The 19,632-nt window shown below is 37.5% G+C and overlaps 1 protein-coding gene across 2 annotated transcripts in view; it reads left to right on the forward strand.

Annotated features, from left to right (window-relative positions):
- Positions 1-19,632, forward strand: part of UGGT1 (UDP-glucose glycoprotein glucosyltransferase 1) — a 110,851-nt gene that overhangs the window by 65,117 nt on the left and 26,102 nt on the right. The window contains exons 20-29 of one of the 2 annotated variants that reach the window (XM_086362612.1): positions 3,226-3,324; positions 4,601-4,624; positions 5,118-5,212; positions 7,219-7,425; positions 8,088-8,219; positions 9,008-9,138; positions 12,493-12,588; positions 15,391-15,493; positions 15,735-15,814; positions 16,279-16,468. In XM_086362612.1, coding sequence (XP_086218738.1) covers positions 3,226-3,324; positions 4,601-4,624; positions 5,118-5,212; positions 7,219-7,425; positions 8,088-8,219; positions 9,008-9,138; positions 12,493-12,588; positions 15,391-15,493; positions 15,735-15,814; positions 16,279-16,468 — 1,157 coding nt within the window. The remainder of the gene's footprint in view (positions 1-3,225; positions 3,325-4,600; positions 4,625-5,117; positions 5,213-7,218; positions 7,426-8,087; positions 8,220-9,007; positions 9,139-12,492; positions 12,589-15,390; positions 15,494-15,734; positions 15,815-16,278; positions 16,469-19,632) is intronic. The other variant, XM_086362613.1, reaches the window with a different exon arrangement.

The raw sequence follows: 19,632 nt of genomic DNA on the forward strand, positions 1-19,632 counted from the left end.
AGTCCTAAAGCTCTTAAGCAGCTGTTTTCTTTCCTAGTTCTGGTGTCAGTTTCAGCAATAATGTTGACAAATATCTCAGAGAGCTTTACTGTGTGGACTTAAGAATGCCTTTTTAACAAATAAAGCTTCATTGAGAAATACCGTACTTGCCATAAAAGTCAACCTTTCAAATTGTACAGTTATAATGTGTACTGTTTTTAGTATATTCTCAAAGTTGTGTGATCATCACACTGTCTAATTTTAGACTAATTTAGTCTAATTTTAGACTCCTCCAAAGGAAATGATGTACCCCGTTAGTAGTCCCTCTGCTAGTAGTAGTCCATTTCCCACTTCTCCTGTCCTTCAGCAACTACCTAATTTAGTTTCTCTTTCTATGGATTTTTCTGTTCTGGATATTTTATATAATTGGAAGTTTTTTGTGACTGGCTTCTTTCACTAAGCATAAAGGTTTTTAAGGTTCATCCACTTTGTAGCCTGTCTCAGAACTTCCTTTTTACGACTGATTCCTTTTCCATTGTATAGACAGGCCATACTTTGCTTACCTGTTCCTCAGTTGATTAATGTTTAGGTTGTTTCCACAAGAATACCTTTTTGTAGCTCATGAAACTGAATACAGGAAAAACAAACAACCTAGTCAAAAATCGGGCAAAATACATAAACAGATATTTCTTCAAAGAAGACATACAGATGGCTAATAAACACATGAAAAGATGCTTAACATCACTCATTATTAGAGAAATGCAAATCAAAACTACAATGAGATATTACCTCATACAAGTCAGAATGGTCATCTTCAAAGATCCACAAACAATAAATGCTGGAAAGGGTGTGGAGAAAAGGCATCCCTTTTGCACTGTTGATGGGACTGTAAATTGATACAGCCACTGTGGAAGACCGTATGGAGATTCCTCAAAAAACTGGGAGTAGAACTACCATATGACCCCACCATTTCACTACTTGGTATATACCCTGAGGAAACCAAAATTGAAAAAGGCACATGTACCCCAGTGTTCACTGCAGCACTGCTTACAATAGCTACAGCATGGAAGCAACCTAGATGTCCATCGACAGATGAATGGATAAAGAAACTGTAGTACATATATATATATATATGTATATATATATATAAAAAATGGAATGTTACTCAGCCATATAAAGGGTCACGTTTGAGTCAGTTCTAATGAAGTGGATGAACCTAGAGCCTATTATACAGAGTGAAGTAAGTCAGAAAGAGAAACACAAATATTACATATTAATGCATATATCTGGAGTCTAGAAAAATGGTGCTGATGAACCTGTCTGAGGGCACCAGTGTCTGAGGGCACAGATGCAGAGAGCAGACGTGGGGACATGGATGGGGGAAGGAGAAGGTGAGATGCATGGTGAGAGGCATGGGGGCGCACACACGCTACCACGTGTGAAATCGACAACCAGTGGGGATTTGCCCTGTGACTCAGGGGCTCAGACTGGGGCTCTGGAACAACCTGGAAGGGCGGGAAGAGGGGGGTGGTTAGAGATGGAGGGGACACGTGCACACCCATGGCTGACTCGTGTTGATGTATGGCAGAGGCCAGCTCAGTATTGTGAAGCAGTTTTCCTTCAGTTAAAAATAAGTAAGTTTGGAAAATGAACAAACTGAAACAATGCCTTGTTTAGAAGTTAACCCCAGCTGCAGCTTGTTCTTTGCCTTTGCTGGAGACTGTGGAGGCCACTGTGACGAACTGCAGGAAATGACATGGAGCTATCATTATTTGCTCAGGAAATCTCACGGGGAAGAAAGGATATGTTAACGGTGAAGTCAGAACCAAGTGTATTCGTTGTGGTAGTTGAGTACGATAAATATATAAATCTATTTGTGATTGGTACTTGATTGCGGCTATCTCTGTTCTACTTGAAACTAAATTCCTTTTCTTTCAGGCAGAATAAAATGGTTAAATATAGGCAGAGGAAAAATTCATATGTATGCTTATATTTGAAAAAAAAAGGTAGTTAAGAAAATGCTTTTTTACCAGAAGAATTAGTAGTGCAAGGCAGGCAGTGTTATGAATCTTCATCCTGTTTGTTGTTTCCATCATTTTAAATTAAGCTGTAAAGAGTTATCTTTGGAGTACTGATGAATAAGGAACGTAAAAACAGCTCTGTGTTTTGGGATATCTTTCTCCACTGAGTGTTAACACCCTCACCTGTGACATGATGCCAGTCCCCAGTGGCAAGGACGTAGTCACTTGGTGAGCGTTGTGAAGCTGTTGGTGAAGGAGTAACTGGCATCCTCCTAACCCAGTGGTTATAGCTCCATGCTCTTGGCCTTTGCTGTCCTGCAACCAAGTTTTAAGGCCATGGTACTTCCTCCCCTCCCCTGCATATAGCCAACAGTATGAATGGATTATGTCTGTCATAAATTGCTTACCATTACTAGAACATTGATTGAGCAGATTGTAGGCCTTTGATGTACTTTCTTTAATGAAAAGATAGATGGGTAAGGGTGGGCAAGCAAGCTGTGCTTGGAGGGTAGGGCAGAAAGCAGGGCGTTTGTATTGGGATGTGAGTAATGCAAAGACCTGGGATGATTGCTAGAGATAGAGGGTTTATGATACCAGGCTGGAGACCACTTTGTAGGTAGGAAGAAATTATGAAGTATTTAGAGCAAGAGAGTGACTTGATGAAGCTGGAATTTTGGTAAGAGTAATCTGAGGGGAAATGATTAATAAGAGCAATTGCACATAGGTATTAATAGGAAAAATATATATCTAAAAATGACCTCTTATTTCTTTTAAGGTTAGAAATGTTATTATGATAGAGATGAAATAACTAAAATATGTGTTTTCTTATATTTTCTCTCCCATTTATCTCCTCTTATCCCCAAATAGAATAGGGAAGTGTTTACTGTAGGGATGGACTATGGAAAGGAGAGATGAAGTTAAAGTCTCTTTAAAAGATCATCCTCTAGGTATAAAGTGAAAAAATAGGAATAAAATTAATTTAAATAATCAAATTAACACATATATGAGAGTTATATGTCAGATGGGTACATTTTCCCTTTGTGTCTTAAAATATGATTAATGAGGTAGGGGTCATGTTGTTAACTTGTTCAATGAACTTGGAACAATATATTTTGCTCATGCATTTTGTTAAAACATATGTTATGGTCAAATCAGATTATCAGTTGAATGTTAACATTAGCTTGAATTTAGGCATATTAATTATAAATCTAATTTTTTTTTTCAGATAACTTTTTTGTGGATGATTATGCTAGATTTACCATCTTGGATTCCCAAGGCAAGACTGCTGCTATAGCCAACAGTATGAATTATCTGACTAAGAAAGGTAATTCATTTTACGCTTAACCTTGGATTCAACTTTTTTTTTTTCTTAGTATCTACAAAAATTTAGTGTCTGTTGAGAAAGAGATACCATAATTTCTTTTATTTTTTTGTATAATTATTTGAGTCTAGAAATTACCTATTTAAATTTAATTTTTATATATATTTGAAAATTCAGATGTTGTCTATAAATTTTATGTGCTGTGTGTGCTGTGCTTAGTCGCTCAGTCATGTCCAACTCTTTGTGACCACATGGACTGTAGCCCATCAGGCTCCTCTGTTCATGGGATTCTCCAGGCAAGAATACTGCAGTGGGTTTCCATGCCCTCCTCCAGAGGATCTTCCCAACCCAGGTCTCTTGCATTGCAGGTGGATTCATTACTGTCTGAGCTACCAGGAAAGCCCAAGAATACTGGAGTGGGTAGCCTAACCCTTCTCCAGGGGATCTTCCTGACCTAGGAATTGAACCAGGGTCTCCTGCATTGCAGGAAGATTCTTTACCGGTTGAGCTACCATAATAGACATAAAAGGCAAAAAGAAAAATTTTTTCATGGTTCAGAATGGAAAAAGAATTATGTAAAAATGGTTTAATGCATTGCAGATTGGTTTGACTCACCTCTTCAATGACAACATTGGATTAAATTTTTGGGATTTATAGATAAGTGAAGTCAAAGTCGCTCAGTTGTGTCCAACTCTTTGTGACCCCATGGACTATACAGTCCATGGAATTCTCTAGGCCAGAATACTGGAGTGGGAGGTCTTTCCCTTTTCCAGGGGATCTTCCCAACCAGGGATTGTCTCCCACATTGCAGGTGGATTCTTTACTAGCTGAGCCGCAAGGGAAACTTGGTTCAAGAAATCCTTGTGACTGTTTTTAAGCTGATTTTGATACAGAGTTCTTTATGCAGATCAAAATTATGTAAAATGATACCCTTTTAATGAAAGACAGATGTTTTCCCTCTCTGGTTACATTTATTACCCTTTTAAAGCACCAACTGTCATTTAAGGTAGCTATTTTTATTACCATTGTAGTTTTCTCCCAGAGAGAAGTTCTGGCTTTTCAAATGTATATTTAAATACAGTCCATTGCTCCATTTGGTTCCTCTAAGAAATTGATTCCGAGGAGTCCTTGTATAGTTCTGTAACACAAATGGGACTAAGAACCAGAAAAAAAGCATAGAGGATGTTGGGCATTATTTAAAATTTGTCTCTTAAGTTGACATTAATTAGAGAAATGACATTTTCTTTTTTTCTACTCTTTTTCCTTTACTTTTGTCCAGGAATGTCCTCCAAGGAAATCTATGGTAACTTTAAACTTCAGAGTGTTCTATTCCTTTTATTTATTTTTTATTAATTATCTTATGTGGTTCAGGCACTGTTATAATTCAGAATTTATCGCTACTTTATTGGAATGTTTCTGGAACCTGTGGGTAACAGATAAATTATCAATGCAGATAAGTTCTGTGTGTTTGTAAAGAGTTATATTATAGAAAGTTACAAATGAATATGATTAGAGACTATCATATGTTACCCACACTCTCAAAGACTTTTTCATTTTACATGCTAACAGATGCCCAAACCAAAACAGAATTAATAAATGCATGTTTCTAATTTCTAATTAAGCCACATGGAAGGTTATCATGCTTTCATTCTAGTATCAAAGTTTCGCTGCTTTTGCTTTGTATCTTTATTTTTTGCATGGTTTGCAGAAATTACTTGACTTAATAGCAATACTGAAACATAGGATGTGCTTTCTCCCCTCCTCCCACTCAGTATGTTGTGTTTGTTTTTCTACAGATGATTCTTTTATTAGACCAGTAACTTTTTGGATTGTTGGGGATTTTGATAGCCCTTCTGGAAGGCAGTTGTTGTATGATGCTATTAAACATCAGGCAAGTATCTCCTACTTCAGTCTGTGTCTTTGTTTGAGGCTGCAGTATCTTCATGAGCATCTGTGTGCTGATAATATTCTGGTGGGGAGGCTGAATCCTGCATTTTTAGTGCTTGGGGAGAAGAAGCATTGTTTTCTCAGAGGTCTGGCAACTATTGAGAAAGCCGAGAAGACTGCAACATTCTTTTTTTTCTTTAAAAAATTTATTTGTTTATTTATGGCTCTGTTGGGTCTTTCAGGCCTCCTCTTCCTTGCAGTGCACAGGCTTCTCATTGCAGTGGCTTCTCTTGTTGCAGATCATGGGCTCTAGGCTGCAGCTCAGTAGTTTTGGCAAACTGGCTTAGTTGCTCCACAGCAATGTGGGATCTTCCTGGAGCAGGAATCGAACCCACGTCCACTGCACTGGCAGGCAGAATCTTAACCACTGGACCATCAGGGAAGTCTGGGAATAGATTCTTTTAGAGGGAAAAATAACGAGATCTTCATCATGGACAGGTTTTTAATTGTACTCCTGTTCATGCCCTTGCTGAAGAGATGCTGCAAAGTTCATTTTGTATATTGTGTGGAAGAGACAGAGTCCTTACCTTGACAGAGGTCCAGATATGGGAAAAATATTAACCAGGCACATCAGCGCCTATGTAATACAAGTTGGTGTAGGCACGCAGAGGGATGCACATACAGGTGGCCTGAAAGCTAGACAGGGTATCACCTGTAGAAGTGGACTGAATAGCAGTGGTGAACAGTTGAAAAAATATCACCTCTTCTAGAGATCCTCATTGTCAGAGAGAGAGTTGTTACATTTCCTGAGTAGTTTCAGATTGGATCTTCATCCAGGTTTCACACCCCTCCGACCTGTGTCCCTTTACCACCCTGTGTCCTAAGGAGGCTCACTGAAATACTGATGTACTGAGTGCCTTTATTGTCCAAAGGAACAGACTAGATGGTGTGGTCAGTTCAGAGTTGTATTTGTGAGCAGTCCTGGAAGGATGATATATGTATAATGCGTTCTTAAATTGATAAAGCTTGTGTGGTGGTAAAGTGGGAGAACGGGGAGGGAGTAACTGAGGTGACACATAGGTTCAGAAGACAAGCACACATTAACAGGATGTACATTGTCACCGTGTGACCACCCCCCAGGTACAGAAGTAGTCACCTCAAAGTATGGCCCTGCCTGCGGCCTCATCACTATCCCTCTCCGGTCCCTCTCCTCACAGCCTAGGCTTGCCTGTTACTTACTTTGTTTAAATAGACTCTTACAATATTAACATGTGTTTGTTTGCACTTGATTTCTTTGCTCAACATTTTTGAAATTTATCCATGGCTTTACAAGTAGTGGTAATTAGTTCTTTTTCATTGTGCAGTCGCTGTACCACAGAGTTTTGTTTGTTTAGTCTGTTTGATGGACAGTTGGTTTGTTTCTAGTTTGGGGCTAGAAGAATGCTGCAGTGAATACTCAGGTACATGTTTTTAGATACACATCAGTATGAATGATACACATAAGTATGAATTTCTGTTGCTATGGCCCTTTTTTGTTTTTTTTGGTCCTAGATATCTTCTTCCACATGAATTCTTGACTTTTTACCCAAGGAGAGATTAATTTTTGCTAGAAATCTGTAAATCTGTAAAGGGTTTGCGCAGAGCCCTTCAAGAGGGTTGTGACTTGTGGTAGTAAAGATGGGTGTAGTTGGGATTCACATGCCCAAGTGAGGCATAACATGCATAAGAAGAATGCAAAGTGTGTTGGGAAAATACAGGACTCTGACAATCTGTAATGTATTCCATATTTACAGAGATGGCAAGAAATGAATTGGAAAGGTAGGTTGGGGGCCAATTCATGTAAGGGTTTGAATGCCTAGTTACAGCATTTTAATTTTATTTGGTATGCAGAGGAGAACGACTGAAGACTTAAGTGTTATTTGCTACTTATGGAATATGACTGATGTTAATGCTGCTTTTTAAGTTCAAGACATCTACCATATAACTCTTAATTTCCCATTTTGTAAATAGAAATCCAGTAACAATGTTAGAGTAAGCATGATCAATAATCCTAGTGAAGATATAAGTTATGAGAAAACTCAGATCTCCAGAGCAATCTGGGCTGCTCTCCAAACCCAGACCTCCAACTCTGCTAAGAACTTCATCACAAAAATGGCCAAGGAGGAGACTGCAGAGGCCCTGGCTGCAGGAACTGACATTAGGGAGTTCTCTGTTGGGGTAAGTCTGTGTATTGCACGAAGCTGCCTTGTTCTGTTATTTAGAAGTTCATTCCTGTGGGCTGATTTGTCCTGTTCCTGTTGATGTCAGGATTTGTGATTGTAGTTCTGAGCTCAGAGAATATTTTTTAAGTTGGAAGAGCCTTTCCAATAAATAACAATTCTGTGATTTTCCCTTTACTTCACTTGAAACTTACTAGGTTTCATGTGTATACATGAGTTTATGTATGCTTTTAAGCACAAAGCCATTGGTTTTGTAAGTTTTTAAAAGGCAGAGTTAATTTAAAAAGTCCAAGTTAATTTATATACTACGTACTTTTGATTGTTGTGTAATTTTAAAACTTTTTATAAAATGATGAGTGTATTTGATGTTTCAGTTAGAAAAAAGGTTCTCTCTTGAAATTAACAAGATTTAAAAATGCATAATAAAGATACCATGAATTATAGTTTGCCAATTAAACTATCACATAAAGGACCAGGAAAAGGAAATAAGCAATTACTTGTTAAGTGAGAGGTTGGGAAAAAACGGGAGGAAATGTGGAAAATGGAGACATCATAATGTTAATTATTAAAATTAGTCATAACTTTCCTCTAGAGCATTTTATGATTTATTCATGTGATTATTAATTTTTGTGGTTTTCATAATAACAATTACTTTCCTAGGGCATGGATTTCAGTCTTTTTAAAGAGGTCTTTGAGTCTTCCAAAATGGATTTCATTTTGTCTCATGCCATGTACTGCAGGGATGTTCTAAAGCTGAAGAAAGGACAGAGGGCAGTGATCAGCAATGGAAGGGTAAGGATTTTGTCCTGAGACAAGGTTGGCTTCAAATTAGATTAGTGAACAGTCTTGGCAGCATTCTTCTCTGAAGCTAGTAAACTCTTCAACAGAGCCACTTTTTCCGAAGGTGATTAGGGCTTATGCAGTGCTGGTGATCATTACTGCCCCCTTGTTTCAAAGGAAGTTTGCTCATTTGGACACAAAGGTCCTTACATGAAACCTTCCTCCTGTTTAGTTTTGCCCTGTGAGTGTGTAAGATGGTGAGAGTGTGGTTGCTCTCAGAACATAAATTCCTAAGACCTTTGATACATAAAGTATTTGTATCATGTGAGGATTAAGTTTATGGTTTGTGCAGTTTATATGAACTTAATTGGTTTATGCTTAGAATACTTCATAAATATCTGCACATGTGAAAATGAGACTAGGCAGACATACTAAACTTGAAACTCTTAGCACTTAGGGTGAAATCTCTGGTATCTACCACTGCATTTCTATTTTGGCTTTTTTATTATATTCAGTGAGAATTAATGAAAATGATATTGCTGTTTTATATCAGAGTTTGTTTACTGTAAAAATAGTGTAAAATATTCGAGTCTACACTCTGTTGAGTGTGGAGGAATTGATAAGTGGATAGCCATATGAGTTGATTTGGCTTTTATTTTCACTTTTTCATTGATTTAACTTAGACATAAACATGTTTTGGGTCTGTAAAGTGATTTGGTTTGTAAGGTGGCCTGAGGACAACCCAGGGCTTCTTTGCAGCCTGCTGATTCCAACACTGACTGCCCTGCTCTCTTTCACAGATCATTGGGCCACTTGAGGACAGTGAATTTTTTAATCAAGACGATTTCCACCTCCTGGAAAATATCATCTTAAAAACTTCAGGACAGAAAATCAAATCTCATATTCAGCAGCTTCGGGTAGAAGAAGATGTGTAAGTTTTGCCATAGAAGAAATTAATCAGTTCAAGTCATAGGGGCTGTCTTAATTGGACCTTCCTCATTCTTTAAATGGCACCCCACTCCAGTACTCTTGCCTGGAAAATCCCATGGACGGAGGATCCTGGTAGGCTGCAGTCCATGGGGTCGCTAAGAGTCAGACACAACTGAGTGACTTCACTTTCACGCATTGGAGAAGGAAATGGCAACCCACTCCAATGTTCTTGCCTGGAGAATCCCAGGGACGGCGGAGCCTGGTGGGCTGCCGTCTACGAGATCACACAGAGTCGGACACAACTGAAGTGACTTAGCAGCAGTAGCAGCAGCATTCTTTAAAAAAAAAAATGTTAAACATCTATTCCAAGATGTTTTATCTCTAGCTTTAAAATATAATAATTGTCTTCATTTCAGGTTTACTTATTTTTGCTTCCGCTAAATGAGTTAATTTTGCAGCAAGCTGTTTAAAGAACTGAATTCTCTCCATTTTGATTTTTTAAAAGGTTTTGATTGTAAAAATTTCAAACATATGCAAAAGTAGAGGGGTGATTTTATTTCTTTGGAATACTTATGGAAAGACATACTTATTCCTAATTATTTCTTTAATTACCCTTCAGTTTTATTTTCAGGAAAAAAAGGCAAATTAAGTGTTTCTTTTTCTTTATTTACTAATTATTGAATAATGAGTTTTTTGTTATGTAGTCCAAAGGTGATGATGATGAGTTGATTATTATTGGTTCTTTACTGTTATTTTAATCCTTTTCAGTGTTATTACTAGCTTATGTATTTTAATAAGTTATTTCTCAAAGGAAGAAAAGTAATTATTTGATTGGTCTATGTACCTGCAGTGTAACTGAAGCTCATATTCATATTCACATGGTTTTTGGCATTAAATATCAAATGCATGTATAATTGGAGGATGTATGTTTATGTTTAATGTTGATGAACCATGATACCTTTTTCCACAGAGGCTATAGCATTTTACTTTCCCATCAGTAATGCATAAGGGTTCTAATTTCTCCACGTCCTCATCAACGTTTGTTATTTTTTATTTTTTTTATAATACCCATTCTAAATGAGTGTGGTATCTCCTTGTGGTTTGTCATACTCCCCTAATAATTAGTGATCTTGAACATCTTTTCATGTGCTTAATAGACCATTTGTCTATCTGGGAAAACATCTGTCCAAGTCCTTTGCTCATTTTTAATTATTTATTTTGTTGTTGAGTTGTAGGAATTCGTTTATATTCTGGATATCAATCCCGTATAGCTGTGTGATACGCGGATGTTTTTTCCCCATTCCATGGATTGACTTTTCACACTCTTGATAGTGTTCTTTGATGCATAGTTTGAGGATATAGAATTTTAAAGTTTTTCTGTTTTCTTCTTTTCTTCATCTGTTTCATCATAGCATGATGTTGCAGAGTTCGAGATGCATGTCTTAGTGTTGACTTTGATAGCTACCAGAGTAGCCTCTTTGCCAAGTTTTATGTGATATGAGAAGGAATCTTTTTTTATCTCAGCCAAACTGGGGTCACAGATAAAGAGGTTTTGTTCTACCTCATTTAGTGCTCCTTGTTTTAGCCTATGAAACACCTCCTGGATACAGGCCAGGAGCTGACCTATGACTTGAAGCCTTGTGTCACAGGCATAGGCTTGCTGTGTTCCTTGGACCACTCCCTCTCTGTCTCTGGAGCCTGTGGAGGGGTCCCTTGGAGTCCTTGTGGACTGTATAATTGCCAGACTATGCACAAAAGACTTGTCTTTAACCAACTAGAGATGTATTAGGTGGGTCCTGGGTGGATATAGACATGTAAGGTAGCTTTGGGCTTCCTTGGTAGCTCAGTTGGTAAAGAATCCACCTGCGATGCAGGAGACCCTGATTTGATTCCTGGGTCGGAAGATCCACTGGAGAAGGGATAGGCTACCTGTTCCAATATTCTTGGACTTGCCTTGTGGCTCAGCTGGTAAAGAATCCACCTGCGATGTGGGAGACCTGGGTTTGATCCCTGGGTTGGGAAGATCACCTGGAGAAGGGAAAGGGTACCCACTCCAATATTCTTGTCTAGAGAATTCCATGGACTATATAAGTCCATGGGTTGGCAAATAGTTGGACACAACTGAGCAACTTTCTCTTTCTTTTTCACTTTCAAGGTAGTTATGGGGCTACCAAAAGATTGATGCTAAAACTTTTAGGGTTCTCAGAGTGCCCTTGCTTGCCTAGGGTTTTCCTTAGTGACAGGACTGCTCCACCTTGGAGTGGCCCCTTATGACAGCCACAGCTTTCATGCCTGACCCAGACCTGCAGCTAAGAGGCCGTCCTCAGCTCCCTAAACCCCAGTTGTGACCTCTTTAGTCGAGGTGCTCATCCCATGCCCCGTTAGTGTCCCTTGACATATTTTGTGACAGTGTTGACACATCACAGGAAACAGATGACCTATTTTATTTTGTTTTCAGAGTTATATTGAGAAGTACCAGGGGATATAATTTAATATAGTTGTTTGGTTCAGTGAGAGAATGGATGGGCTTGATTCTAGTTCAAATATATTCACAAATATACTCAAATATATTTTAGCATTCTTAGAATTCAATCCTTGGTTCAGCAGACTAGAGCATTTTTTTTGAGTCTCATGATTTAGTGTAAAATCTTCCTTGGTTAGAAATCGAGTTAGGAGGGGTGGGGAATGTGGAAGTGCTTTTCAAAGTTGTTTACTGTAATGTTGATTGTAATAGTGTAATAGATAATGATATATCCATAAATATAATACTATGCAGTTATTGAAAATATTGATGTACCCCAACAAAATAATGTTTGTAATATATTATTAAATGAAAAATCAGGTTACCAAATAATGTAGTACCACTTTTGTGTGTATAGATATATATATATTTTACAATATAGAAGAATTATGAACTGAAGTGTTTTCAACACTTATTTCTTAAATATGCTATTGTTGTGTGTATCTCCATTTTCTCCTTATGTATTTTTTTCCTGAATGTTTTTTTTTGTAAATTGTTACTCTAATGATCATAAAAAATAATAAAGTTATTTAGAAGAGGGTGAGGGAGACATAAATGACACTGGCTGCCTACTCTGGGCCAGGCTCTGAGCTAGGTGCTTTATTTTGTATGTTAGGCCAGTGCTGGTTTTATAAGAGCTGCTCCAAGTAGTTGCTACCTCCATTTCACATATGGAAAAATCAACACTAACTGCAGGGCTATAAAACTAATCAGTGACACAGATTGTTGTTTTTTTTCTCATGCCTGTTGGTACAAAGTTTATTTCTTCAAACCATGTCGTTGGCATTCAGTACTTAGGTTGATTGCTAAATTTTCACCAACCACATCTTTCAGGGCCAGTGACTTGGTAATGAAGGTGGATGCTCTCCTGTCAGCTCAACCAAAGGGAGATGCAAGAATCGAATACCAGTTTTTCGAAGACAGACACAGGTATAGAATCAGTGTTGAATTTATGCATATTTTTGTTTTCCTCAGCTCTTTTATTCTTCCATTTAAAGTGTATTTGTAAGTGTGATGTGGTTTTTATATATGTTTATATTCATATGTAGAACTCATAACAGAGCTCAGTTGCATAAAAGTTGACATTTATTTCTAAATCAATTTAAAGTAGTTCTGAGTACACCCTTTAAGAAAACAGAGCTTTTAATAAAGCAGATCAGCTTAATTTTATGATATTAAAGAATAAACAGTTGTTAAACCACTCGTCTCTTCATCTTTTTTTGAAACCTGTCTTGTTTTCAATAAAATAAAAATAAGTGTAGCATTATAAGGAACTCTTTTGTCTTTTGTCTTTTTGTCTCTTGTTTTCTAGTTTTTTATTTTGAAAAGTTTCAAACTTGGAGAATAGTTGAAAGACTATTACAGTGAACACCCAAATATCTTTAACCTAGATTCACCAACTGTTGACACTGTGCCACATTTATCCATATGTGTGTGTATGTATAGTATACATACAATATAGATACATACATATAGTATACATACAAAATTTGTATTGCATACAAATGTAACGTGCATTCACATTTTTGGCAACCATTTGAAAGTATGTTGTTCAGTTCAGTCACTCAGTCATGTCCCAACTCTTGTGACCCCATGGACAGCAGCACGCCAGGCCTCTCTGTCCATCATCAACTCCCAGAGTTTACCCAAACTTATGTCCATTAAGTCAGTGATGCCATCCAACGATATCATCCTCTGTCGAACCCTTTTCCTCCCGCCTTCAATCTTCCCCAGCATCAAGGTCTTTTCAAATGAGTCAGCTCTTCGCATCAGGTGGCCAAAGTGTTGGAGTTTCAGCTTCAACATCAGTCTTTCCAATGAATACTCAGGACTGATCTCCTTTAGGATAGACTGGTTGGATCTCCTTGCAGTCCAAGGGGCTCTCAAGAGTCTTCTCCAACACCATAGTTCAAAAGCATTAGTTCTTCGGCACTCAGCTTTCTTTATAGTCCAACTCTCACATCCATGAGAGTCTCACATACATGACTACTGGAAAAACCATAGCTTTGACCAGAAGGACCTTTGCTGGCAAAGTAATGTCTCTGCTTTTTAATAGGCTGTCTAGGTTGGTCATAACTTTTCTTCCAAAGAGTAAGCGTCTTTTAATTTCATGGCTGCAGTCACCATCTGCAGTGATTTTGGAGCCCCCCAAAATAAAGTCTGCCACTGTTGCCACTGTTTCCCCATCTATTTGCCGTAAAGTGATGGGACCGGATACCATGATTTTAGTTTTCTGAATGTTGAGCTTTAAGCCAACTTTTTCACTCTCCTCTTTCACTTTCATCAAGAGGCTCTTTAGTTTTTCTTCACTTTCTGTGATAAGGGTGGTGTCATCTGCATATCTGAGGTTATTGATATTTCTCCCAGCAATCTTGATTCCAGCTTGTGCTTGTAGACATTGTTATATATCATGGATATATTCTTTGGCATCTGTCTCCTGAGTACTGACAGTATCTCCAGCAATTTAAATCGCTGGCATACCTCAGCAATTTAACCTTGATAAAGCAATATTATGTAATATCAGTCCATTTTCCGATTTCTTCGAAGCCCAGTAATGACCTTTTACAACTGTTTGTCGTTTTGGTCTAGCTCACACATTGAAGTTAGTTATTGTGTCTCTAGTCTCTTCTGAGGTAGAACAGTTTGAGGGTTTTTTTGTTTATTTGTTTTTTCAGTCTTTTATAACATTGACTCTTAGGAGTCCAGGCCAGTTGTCTTGTGGAATGTCCCACAGTCTGGGTTGTTTTCTCATGATTCGATTTAAGATTAACTTGTCTTTAGGAAGAGCTCCTATAGTTGATGTATGCAGCCCTTACTTTACCAGTCAAGTGTATATCTTTTTGCACCTCAGAATCACCACAGAGACTTTAGATGTAGAAGCCTGCATGCTACTCTTCTATGATTTTGATTTAATTAGTTTAGAGTAGATTGGACTTTGGTTTAATTGATCTGTGCTTTCTCACAGTCAGTCCTGGTGGGGATAAAATTTGAACAGACAATTTGCCATAAAAATATTTGTTTAATTATGACTCTCATGTCTAGGAGTGCGTTAATTCTCAAGAAATTTCCAACAGTGATACAAAGTGGTTGTGAGAAGTTCTTTACAGCTTGAAAGCCATCTAAAAGTCTAGCAATAAGGAATAGCTTAAGTAAACTACAGCATGTTCACTTGGCAAATTGAAGATTATTTCTTTTTCAGGATATTAATGTATAACAACGTGGAAAAATCTTTATAATATTTACAATTTCTGGGGGAAGGAATGAAGTCATTATAAGGTTGCTGATATCTTATAGGTGTATCTGATCTTTATATAGGCATATAAGGAGGACTGTATAGAAATGTCATATAGTGGTTGAGTTGGGATGGTGAGATTTTATGATTATTTCCTGTTTCTCTCTTTTGCAAATTTCTTGTAATATTCTTATATTTCTTTTACTATTTGAAAACATCAATTTCTTCTCTCCTTACAACCTTCTTGCCAAGAAATAAAAATTGGCATAATGTTCCTTAACTGTTAAAAACAAGTATTAGAAACTTTGAGAGGGTTTTGCAAACTTTGAGGTGGACATAATCACGTAGTTGACCACCATGTAACTTATTGTTTTTTGGAAAATGCTAAGAGAGTTGATTAGCTGTATTGGATGTGTTGTCTTCCTGCCCCCACCCCGCCAAGAAATCAACTGTTTCCTATTTTCCCCCAGAGTAATGTTTTATCTTTTTGATCTCTGTAGTGCAATTAAACTGAAACCCAAGGAAGGGGAGACATACTTTGATGTCGTGGCTGTCATTGACCCTGTCACCAGAGAAGCACAGAGACTTGCCCCATTGCTTTTGGTAGGTAAAACTGCAGAGGCAATGCCCATGATTTGTCCCCATGATAGGTAAGTGTGATTTTGATTGTGCACTAGAGCTGTGATTTCTAGGGATTTACCCAGTGCAGAATTTATAGGATTTATTATCTTTGTTTTTTTTCTTGAGATACACATTTCTGAAGAGAAAATATAAACATTTTGTCTCGAGTATCAGTCACTTTGTAGGAAAAATTTTTGTTTTGTCATCTGATTTCCTCTTTTAGGTTTTAACTCAGCTGATCAACATGAATCTAAGAGTATTCATGAACTGCCAATCTAAACTTTCCGACATGCCGTTAAAAAGGTAAAACCAACTGGCTAAGAAATCAACCCTTGGAAAAAATTGCACTCAGTCTGAAAGCTAAAAAGTGAATGTAAAAGATCAAAGGGATTTATATACGGACATCATGTTTAGAAAAAAAATCACTTACTGAAGTTTTGCTAAATTTCTAAGAACTGATCAAGAGTTTGAAGAACTTAGTATGAGTGTGGGAGCTGGGGGCACAAGCATTTCCCCTCCCCACAAAATGCAGGAAGGAATGACGTCCCCCCCAACCCCACCTCCCCTGCTCTCCTTGCATCTTCAACAACCACAGGGCATACAGTTAGGGCAAAAGATGGTTTTGGAAACACTTTCTTACTGTGGAAGGAAGGTCTTCCAAATCTAGTTTGTCTTAAGTCAGTTGTTTATCTGTGTAGATATGTATAAGCTCAAAGGTTGTGGTTGCATTAAAAAAAAAGTTTAACATCTTTCCTTTTCCATTTCAGCTTTTACCGTTATGTCTTGGAACCAGAGATTTCTTTTACTTCAGACAATAGTTTTACTAAGGGGCCAATAGCAAAATTTTTGGATATGCCACAGTCTCCTCTGTTCACTCTGAACTTGAACACACCTGAGAGTTGGATGGTAGAGTCTGTCAGAACACCATATGACCTTGATAATATTTATTTAGAAGAGGTAAGAGTATCATTGCTTCCCAGTATCTAATCCCACATAACTCTGTTGAAGATGTTGTTATGGTAGTCTCTGATAATCTCCCTACAGTCTAGGAGTGCTTCTGAAACAGTAGTGTTCAAGTAACAGCCTCATTGAGATCTATATCACACACCATAAAATTCACCCTTTTAAAGTATACAGCTCAGTAATTTGAGTATGTTCACAGAGTTGTGCAGCCATCACCACTATCTAACTTCAGAAAATTTTCAACACCCCTAAAACTAACTCCATTCAGTTCAGTTCAGTTCAGTCACTCAGTTGCGTCCAACTCAGCGACCCCATGAACCACAGCACACCAGGCCTCCCTGTCCATCACCAACTCCCGGAGTTTACTCAAACTCATGTGCATCGAGTCGATGATGCCATCCAACCATCTCATCCTCTGTTGCCCGCTTCTCCTCTTGCTTTCAATCTTTCCCAGCATCAGGGTCTTTTCCAGTGAGTCAGTTCTTTGCATCAGGTGGCCGAAGTATTGGAGCTTCAGCTTCAGCATCAGTCCTTCCATTGAATATTCAGGACTGATTTCCTTCAGAATGGACTGGTTGGATCTCCTTGCAGTCCAAGGAACTCTCAAGAGTCTTCTCCAGCACCACGGTTCAAAAGCATCAATTCTTCGGTGCTCAGCTTTCTTCACAGTCCAACTCTCACATCCATCCAAGACTACTGGAAAAACCATAGCCTTGACTGGACTAACTCCATACCCATGAGTAATCACCCCCAATTCCCCTTGCCCTCTGACAACCACTAACCTATTTTCTGTCACTTTTTTGTGACTGGCTTCCTTCACTTAAATTATTTTCAAGGTTCATTCATATTTTGGCATTTATTAGTACTTTATTCATTTTTATTGCCAGATAGTATTCCATTGTATAGATATACTACGTTTTATTTATTATTTATTATATCCACCATGTGGCTGTATCACTTATAGACATTTGGGTTGTTTCTGCTTTTAGACCATTATGAATAATGCTGCTTAGGAGCATTTGTACATAAGTTTTTGTAGATATGCTTTTCTTTCTCTTGGGTATATACATAGGAGTGGGATTGCTGGATCAGATGGTAATTTTATGTTTAACTTTTTAAGGGATTGCCAAACTGCTTACCAGAGTGATTTGCCCTAATAACAAATGACATTGAGCATTTTTTCATGTGTTTATTGGCCATTTGTGTATCTCCTTTGGAGAAATGTTTATTCAAATCCTTTGCTTTATTCAAATCCTTTAAAAATTGACTCATCTTATAATTGTTGAATTGTAGGAGTTCTTTTTATATTCTGGATACAAGTCCCTTATCACATATATGCCTCACATACATTTTCTCCCATTTTATATGTTGTCTTTTCACTTTTTTGATGGTGTCCTTTGAAGCATATAAGTTTCTAATCTTCATAAAGTCTAATTTTCCTATTTTTTCATTTGTCACTTATGCTTCTGGAGTTATATCTAAGAAACCATTGTTTAGTCCCAAATCACAAGGGTTTACGCCAGTGTTTTATTTTAGAACTTTCACAATTTAAAACTCTTACATTTTTGAAAACTCTTACTTCCTTGATACATTTGGAGTTAATTCTTTGTATATGGTGCCAGGTAGAGTTCCAGCTTTAGTCTTCATATGTGGCTATACAGTTGTCCAAGCACCATTTGTTTTAAAAACCTATTCTTTCCGCATTAGATGGTCTTTGTGCCTTTGTCAGGAATCAGTTAAACCCTAATGTGAAGGCTTAATTTTGGGCTGTCAGTTCTAGTCCATTGATCTGCGTGTCTGTCCTTAGGCTAGTACCACATTGTCTTTTTTACTGAAGCTTTGTAGTAAGTTTTCAAATTAGGAAGTGTGAATTTTCCAGTTGTGTGTTTTTTTTTCCCAAGGTAATTATGGCTATTCTGGGTTCTTTGCATTTTGAAATCAGCTTATTAATATCTTTAGAAAAAGCTGCTGTGATTTTAATAAGAATTTCATTAAATCACTAAATCAGTTTAGAGAGTATTGCCTTCTTAACAGTATTAAGTGTTCTGAACCATGAATATGGGATATCTTTCCAATTATATAGGTCTTTAATTTCTTTCAACAGTGTTTTGTAGTTCTTAGTATACAAGCCTATACAAGACCATGCCATCTGCAAATAAAGTTTTAATTCTTTCTTTCCAATGTGATGCCTTTTATATAATTTTCTTAATGTATTGGAAAAATTTTAAATTACTGATTCAGTCTCTTGCTGTAGGTCTGTTTAGATTTTCTGTTTTGTCTTGAGTCAGTTTTCAAAGTTTGTGTATCTTAGGAGTGTATCCATTCTATCTAGGTTGTCTAATTTGTTGGCATACAGTTTTTCATAGAATTTTCTAAAATTTAAATTTAACAGCTGTGTTTCCTTTATCCTTGCTTATTTCAGTAAGTTGGCTCTTCTCTTTTTCTCTTGGTCAGTCTAGCTAAAAGTTTGACATTTGTTGATATTTGCGAAAAACAAGCCTTTGGTTTCATTGCCTTTTTTTTTTCTTTTCTTTCCGTATAACTGTGTTTGGAGTCCCTAAGGTAATTGGTCCTTTTCCCCTAACCCATTTTCAAAGATAGTTCAATTTCATTTCACTTATGTCTCTTACCAGCCCTCACTCTATACCTAGCTTAGAGTGTATTAACAAAGGAACTGAAAGACATGGTCTTTACCTCCAGGGAACTTATAGTGCCTCAGAGCCTCCTTCCTTTTTAAAACATCTGTCATTGTGTCTGCCCTTAATATCTCCTATCACGGTTGAACCCTATTTTCTGGTTCTGTCTTCTTGGGAATTGGGAGACTGGAAACTTGAGCATAGTTACCAAAGGACTTTGCAGACTTCTTTTTGTGAGGCTGAATAACTAGTTTCTTAAAGAGGAATCCCTGTGCTCACTTCAGCGGCACATACACTAAAACTGGAAGAAAAATCCTTTAGGTACTAAGCTGATTGAAGCAGAAAGAGAATGTGTGTGTGTGTGTGTGTGTGTGTACACGTAGGTACACACTTGCCCTTTCCCAATCCTATCCACCATATTTTTAAAAAATAAAGAATACAGTTCTTGCCCTTGAGGAACTAACTTTTGTTGAAGAAATTATAGAATGGCCACAAAAAAGCACTAAGGAACATTGCACAGAA

Source organism: Bos grunniens, chromosome 2, assembly GCF_055505025.1.
Source record: "Bos grunniens cultivar Pamir isolate PY7600 chromosome 2, Bosgru_T2T1.0, whole genome shotgun sequence".
NCBI classification, from domain to species: Eukaryota; Metazoa; Chordata; class Mammalia; order Artiodactyla; family Bovidae; genus Bos; species Bos grunniens.